Genomic DNA, 7,856 nt, shown 5'->3' with positions numbered 1-7,856 from the left:
TGGAAAATATTCTATTTTAAGACTTGGGGTGGTTTTTTGGTATAATTTTAAAATGGAAGTAGTAGGGGAAAACTGGGAAAAATTAAATACAATGTAATGAGTTCAAATAAATTGAATCAAAGGAAGAAATGTGTTTTCTTGTTAGTTGGTTAGAGAGGGATCAGAGTAAAAATTGAGTTTCTCTTTATTCTATTGAATTTACATTACTTCTGTAATATTAATGTAAAATTACTATTTTATTTTGTCTCTCCTCTAACTATTAATTTGTGAAAAATTTAAAGTGAATGTAGATTTCATTCTCAGATGGAAATAAGACACTAAATAAGTACTTTTCCCTTCTCTTACCCTGTGCTTATAAAATAACATTTATCATTGCTGACGCGGCTGCTGCAAAGTCGCTTCAGTCGTATCCGACTCTGTGCGACCCCATAGACGACAGCCCACCAGGCTCCCCCGTCCCTGGGATTCTCCAGGCAAGAACACTGGAGTGGTTGCCATTTCCTTCTTCAGTACATGAAAGTGAAAAGTGAAGTGAAGTCGCTCAGTCGCATCTGACTCACAGCGACCCCATGGACTGCAGCCCACCAGACTCCTCCATCCATAGGATTTTCCAGGCAAGAGTACTGGAGTGGGGTGTCATTGCCTTCTCCGACATTTATCATTGTGTTTCTTAATTTTCTTAACAGATTATACTGTCTCTCCAGACTATGTAGTTTTGAAGGCCATCTTGAATAAAGCTGCAGATCCCACCAGTCTGTGGGGAAGCAGTTTTATTTGAGATCCACCAAAGAAGAATGCTGTCAGGTGAATAATGTATTTCTAAATTAGAAATCCAGAGACTCTGACCTCATTAAATTAATGACCTCATGTATACTTCCTAGTTCTTCCATCAGAAAGACAACTTTGAAAATAGAGGAATTTTGATACTGATGAGCAAAATACAGAATTTATTTTCCAGAGGAAAATAACAATAGCCTTCAAACTGGAAATTCCAGTCCCTATTTGGATATAGGATAAAGTGGCTTCTGGCTGCAGATGATCTCTTTCCATCAGACAATCACTGATGCTGATTTTCTTTCCCTCAATTGTCTCAACATTCTTCGGTGTTTTTTTTTCATGGAGATATTGGTTAATGATGAGACGAGCCCTTCCCAGGGTGAGGAGATGAAAACACTTGGAAAGTATGGTGGCCATGCCAGTAATGTTGAGATTCTGGAGACACTGGGAATGCAGTAGACAACACTCTTCTATGTCATGGCCAAAATGGTGCTCTCAGGAAGGGATTATTAGACCCTGACTATATTGCCAACAGAAGTATCCCTTTCCTTCTATCTTCTCCCCTGGATTCTCTTCCCTCTCCTCCTCCTTTCTCTTTCCCTTGCTCCTCTTTCCCTTCATTTTTCTTCCCTTAGCTGATATATATATCTCTTTCATATGCTGTGGGATTTAGTATCCTTAGAACCTAAAAGGATCCTTATGACACAGTCTCGTATCTGCTTGGTTTTCACTCCATAGACAATAGGGTTCATAGTGGGAGGCAAGAGCAAATAAATATTGGCTACAATGATGTGGCATGATGGAGGAATCCTGTGACCCCCAAAGCGGTGAGAAAAGAAACAAAAGAAGGCTGGGCTGTAGGAGAAAACTATAGCACAGATGTGGGCAGTGCAGGTACTGAAGGCCTTCCACCGAGCTTCTGCTGAGGAGAGGCTGACCACCGCCCAGAGGATCATTGTGTAGGAGACTGAGATGCACAAGATGTCAAAACCCCCAATCAGGAGGGCAACCATCAGACCATAGATGACATTGATCTTGATATTTCCACAAGATAACTTGGCTACAGCCATGTGGTCACAGTAGGTATGGTGTATTATATTGCCTCTGCAATAGGGTAGTCTTTTGATGATGAAAGTCAAGGGAATGACAAGCAGTACACCTCTCAGGAAAGTGACGAGCCCTGCCTTTGCAATAATAGGATTGGTGAGGATAGTTGAGTAACGCAGAGGGTAGCAGATGGCCACATAGCAGTCTAAGGCCATAAGCATAAGCACCCCAGACTCCATCCCTGTGAAGGCATAGATGAAGAACATCTGGACCAGGCATTCATCAAAGCTGATTTCCTTCAGGTGGAACCAGAAGATGCAGAGGGCTTTAGGAATTGTAGTAGTGCACATGACAAGGTCAGTTAGAGAAAGCATGGCCAAAAAGTAATACATGGACCTGTGCAAGGAATCCTCATATCGAATGAGGTAGAGGAGTCCACAATTACCAACCACAGCCACAACATACATTGTGCAGAATGGCAAAGAAATCCAGAAATGCCTGTCCTCCAGTCCTGGGATTCCAGTAAGAATGAATGAAGCTGGTGTCAAGTCTGTTTGGTTCAGAATTATCATGATCAAGTTGGTATAATCATTAAGCAGCTAGTAGGATTTTCGTGGGTTTCTTTGTTTTGTTTTCCAATCCTTCAGGATTAGAGGTGGAAAAGGAGAAAAGTCTTAGTTGTACTCTCTCTTTAATTTTCGACTTCTTTCAGTGAAATGTGCATTTTAATATCAAATGATCAAATTTTTAAATGCAGTAGAATACTTAAATAAGTTAAAACCAAGTATGTGTTCTATGTTAGTTCAGTTTATCAATTCATTCAGCAGTTATTTAGCAGTACCTATGTCCCAAGTTCTGTCACATATATTGTTTCCACATTATTTTGAAACAAAAAATGGCATAGATTAAATCCTCATAAATTTATAATTAAAAGCAATTGGATTGAGACCTTTCTAATGAGGTTTTGTTAGAATATCTTATTTAAATGTTAATTGCGATACACATATTCTGTTGAGTATTTTCTTAAGGCAAACTTTGTTGATCACTTCTCGCATGACCTGACACAAGATAAGGTTGTTTTGATTGTTATTGATTCTAAAGGGTTATATTTCTGCTGTACTAAACTTTACAAATATTAACTCGTTAATCCTCACAAGTCCAGGAAGTATTTTTAAATTAATCTGAACTTTATGATTGATTAAATGGAGGCACTATGTAGATGAGACTTCTACATGTCTGAATTGCTATATGTTCAATTCCAAAACTGAGCCCTCTCTGACCTCTTTTTTATGATTTATTTCTTCTAAATTTTCACAGAGAAAAGTGTGTTAGAAAAAATAGTGCCCTATAATAATAATGAAAATAAAAATATTCAGCTCCATCATTTTGATTGCTGAAGTTCACTTTCCTATATTTCAAACCTCCACATAATTGACCTTTGCATTTCTAAATAGTTTGTTCAGCTTGCTTTTTCTTCCTTTTTCTTTTATGATTGTTGCTGTTGAAATTATTCATTTTTATAGTATTATTTTTAATTAAGTCTCCTCATGTGATAATTATATTTTCTTCCTCTGTTCAATATTTTTCCTTTTGATGACAATTTTCTTTATTGGGCTTAGTATTTGGTATAGATATCTCAGACATTTTAACTCATTTTTAGATCTGTAGAACATTTTTACTGTTATTGTTGACAATTAAACACAATCTATCAGAGATAATCCTTTATAATTTGTCTATTTCTAGAAAGTCTCTGTACTTCTGCTTCTCTGAAACACAGCCTTTGCTAGTTTGACACATGATTCTCATCCAGAAATCCCCCTTCATCTCCTCTTTGTGTCATATCATTATTTGTGGACCTCATTATTCTTATTTCTATATTTCTGACTGCATGGAAAACATGTTTCTGAGAATATCCATGTCTGAATATGGCTTGTTATATTTATAATTTTGCTGGATTTAAAATTCTAGCTTTATTTTCCTTCAAGACATTTCTCTATTGTCTCCTAGCTTCTAATGTTGATTTTAAAGGAACATTCTGATTCTTGATCCTTTATATGTTAATTATTTTTCCTTTGTATTTCTTCATATGTTTTTTGGCCCTACACTAATTGAAAACCTTTTACATTTTTTGAGCTTTGTAGCTTAATGGTGATAATAAAGGTGTAAGTGTGCTTGTGTATGTCTTATTGCAAAGGCACTTAATGAGTTTTTGCGACTAGAACTCTATGATCTATTCTTTTGGAAATCTTTTTTTTTCACGGAATTTTATTAATTTCTTCTTAACTTATTTTTTCTTTGTATCTTTTTACAACTTCTGTTAGTCAGATATTGGTTCTTCTTAATTTATTCTCACTTTTTGCTACTTAATTTTTTTTAGGTTCTATGTATTTGCTACAGTTTCCAGAAAAGCTCCTTCATTATATCTTCCAAATATCTTCACATATTTTGCTGTCTAATATTATGAATTTCCATTATCTTACTTTTATCTCCTTATTGTGAATATACTATACATATATATTTATATTTGTGTGTGTGTGTGTGTGTGTGTGTGCGCGCGCGCGCGTGCTCAGTCGCTCAGTCATGTCTGACTCTGCGGCCCCATAGGCTGTAGCCCACCAGGCTGCTCTGTTTTGGGTTTTTCCAGGCAAGAATACTGGAGTGCGTTGCCGTTTTCTCCTCCAGGGGATCTTCCTAACCCAGAGATCAAACTCACGCCCCTTGTGTCCCTTGCTTTGCCACAGCTGGCAGGCAGATTCTTTACCATAAGCACTACACATTTATGATTTGTATTTATATGCCTGGATGCTAAGTCATGTCCGACTCATAGATATATATACATCCCTGGGTCGGGAAGATCCCCTGGAGAAGGAAATGGCAACCCACTCCAGTACTCTTGCCTAGAAAATTCTACAGATGGAGGAGCCTTGTGGGCTACAGTCCATGGGGTCACGAAGAGTTGGCACGACTGAGCGACTTCACTTTCTATGTATGAGGCTTCCCTGATAATTCGGTAAAGAACGCCTGCAATGCAACAGACCCCAGTTCAAGTCCTGGGTTGGAAACTCTGCTGGGGAAGGGATAGACTACCTACTATAGTACTCTTGGGCTTCCCCTGTGGCTCGGCTGGTGAAGAATCTGCCCACAATGGGAGGAGAAGTGGGTTCAATCCCTGGGTTGGGAAGGTACTATATTGCTCCCTGAATGTTAATTCAAACTTCACAGTTTTAATGATTTATTCTTATAGCTTGCTTTGTTTTTTATATTTTATTTTGGAAATGCTTCTTAATTGTCAATTTTTAACTACCAATTCACATTTAATAAAGAATCTTTAGAAAGGTGATTTGAAACTCCAGGTTATGAGTGAGTCTCATCAATTGATAGCACTTACTGAGTATTCTTCTAGGGACCTCTTCATTGCATCCCTAGTTATCAATGTTTACCATATCTCAGCTTATTAGTTGATTCTTCATTCCATAGGTATCATCACTGGTGTTGACATAAGCTATAACTGCAAAGGTAACAGACACCTTGTAATCAGCATTATAGACAAAAGAACAATGTATGTTGATAATAAAAGAATATGTTTCCTTGATTACCGATATTGTCAGCAAGTTTTTTTTTCCTCTCACGTGTGTAAAATTCTTTGTGTACATTATATTTTTCAGATAACTTTTACAGGCATTATTAAAAGTGACAAAACTAACAATTCACATATACATGTACATATACATATATATGCATAAAACACATGCCCACAAACACCATAGATATATGCATTGTTTGCATGAGTGGAAAAAATTTAGACTTTGAAATATATTTTTGAAAAATATTTGGTCAGCATAAATGAAATTGTCTTAAGTGATGAAAAACAAGATTGCTGCTCATTTGTCCCTTTCAATATATTTGATCAACCAACTCAATTCTAGGAATTCATATAATATTGATAGAAGTAGAAAAGCTAGGGAAAACATAGATACACAGAAATTGAGAATATAAATATTCCAAAATTACCTGTGCTCTATTTTTAAGAATATAATTCTTAAATATGAGATGGAATATCCTATTTATGTCTCTTGTGTTTTCCTTTTTATGGTTCTAGTGTCCATTAATGAAACTAACTGTATTGTTATGTGAGAATATCTCATTTTCTATAAATTTATCAAACTCTTAAAGATAGAAGCTTATACCAAGTAACAAAATATTAACCACAAATTAGACCTTTTCCGGGATGGGGGAGCCTGGTGGGCTGCCATCTCTGGGGTCACACAGAGTCGGACATGACTGAAGCGACTTAGCAGCAGACCTTTTCCAAATTACATTCACATTGATTTTGAATGTAAGCTAAATAGTTCTCCAAGGAAAATGGATTCATACTGTGCTGTCAGTGGGTAAGTATATCAACATACAAGAATTAATAAATAGTAACATCAATACATGAATACCAGAACTTATCAAGTACAATATTTTATAGTCTGTCAGTTATTTCACTCTCAATTTCCATAGATAATCAGTTTATTTCCTTACTAGACTGTCCTCAATTTTATAACTGTTTGTTCTCTCAATATGACGGTGGATTCCTCCAACTAAATTTGCCATCTAAAATATATTTTAAAAAAGTCACAAATAGTGTCTCTAGAATGTAAATTAGATTCTCATTTGAGAAGAATATGAGGGCAGTTAAAAAACAAGAGTTTTGTGACCATGATGAAGAATGTGACCATTCTGTAGCTATTCTCCCATTCTTCTTGTTACGGGAGTGATTTAGACTTGACTTCCACTACAACAGAACCAAAGAAGCCTGTTTGTTTAGGAAAACAACTAGATATTCATAGTCACGATGGAAAGTTACATTGGATTACAGTCTGTGAGGAAATAAACATATCCAGGAAAGCTCAGTTTTTTACAACACTTCTGCCTTCAACTGGGTAGATGGAATCAAACCCCAAGTTGTAAGAATCTAAGAGTCAGTTCATATACATTCCGAAACTCTCCACTTCTTTATACTGCCTACTAGTAAAAGAATCCTGTCTGCACTCTCACTTTTATATGCCCTTTAATACCTTGTTTTCTGGTGAGGAAACAATAAGCTGAATGCAATCTGTTTCAGATGGTCAGGAGTCTGGTCAAAAAACATCGCAATTCTACAAATTTACATACACATGTATGCACACAATTCTCAACTTTTTAATCCTTTGTTATCTGTACTACGGAAATGAGCATTTAAGAAAAAATATGTGTTGCAAATCCCAAGGGGAGATTTCAAAATATTGGAGGCACAGGTGCTCTTGTGGGAATCAAGCTTGATCCTATGGGAAGATAAAAAGTAATGAAAGTTTTCGGTTCTTACTACCCATACACACACACACACACACACACACGGAAGTCGCTCAGTCGTGTCCGACTCTTTGCTACCCCATGGAGTGTAGCCCCCCAGGCTCCCCCGTCCATGGGATTTTCCAGGCATGAATACTGTAGTGGGTTGCCGTTTCCTTCTCCAGGGGATCTTCCCGACGCAGGGATCGAACCCGGGTCGCCCTCATTGTAGGCAGACACTTTACCGTCTGAGCCACCTGGTATGTAGATAAGCTAATAGTTCCATGTGTGTGTATTTGTGCGTTGTGTGAGAGCATGTATAAATAGCAAGGAATGAAAATAAAGAAAATAAATGCAAAATTTTAAATGAAAAATAATGACTTTAATATTTATTGCAGAGTATTGTTTCTTTCTGTAGAAGACATTATGGGAGACAAACTGAAAGCACTTGAGTTACAGAATGTTTCAATCATTCACACACCCATCTGTTTTCCTTTTATTTGTTTATTTTTTCATCTTTCTAAATAACATCACTGAGGATTTGGTACTCCCAGAACCTTCACGTTTAAGAAGAGGAAAATTGTGAACAAATTGAAAAATGCGTGCAACTTAGCCCAAGAACATATGTACAGCATTAAAGATACACAGGCTGTTCATGGGAATTAAACTCACTCCTATCTGAGGAGGAAAATGGAAGGTTTACATTCTTATCATCTATG

General features: G+C 36.7%; 1 protein-coding gene across 1 annotated transcript; it reads right to left on the bottom strand.

Annotated features, from left to right (window-relative positions):
* Window positions 1-1,430: 1,430 nt before the first annotated feature.
* LOC112579508 (olfactory receptor 52N4-like) lies at window positions 1,431-2,396 on the bottom strand. The gene has a single exon (XM_025265947.2). The coding sequence runs from the start codon at window positions 2,394-2,396 to the stop codon at window positions 1,431-1,433; it is 966 nt and encodes a 321-aa protein (XP_025121732.2).
* Between the last annotated feature and the right edge of the window lie 5,460 nt (window positions 2,397-7,856).

The sequence above is a fragment of the Bubalus bubalis genome, chromosome 16, assembly GCF_019923935.1.
Source record: "Bubalus bubalis isolate 160015118507 breed Murrah chromosome 16, NDDB_SH_1, whole genome shotgun sequence".
Lineage (NCBI taxonomy): Eukaryota > Metazoa > Chordata > Mammalia > Artiodactyla > Bovidae > Bubalus > Bubalus bubalis.
This window is presented reverse-complemented; position numbering and strand designations above follow the sequence as displayed.

Coding starts and splice junctions, on each gene's coding strand:
- LOC112579508 (XM_025265947.2), bottom strand. CDS start 2,396: ATGATAATTCTGAACCAAACAGACTTGACACCAGCTTCATTCATTCTT.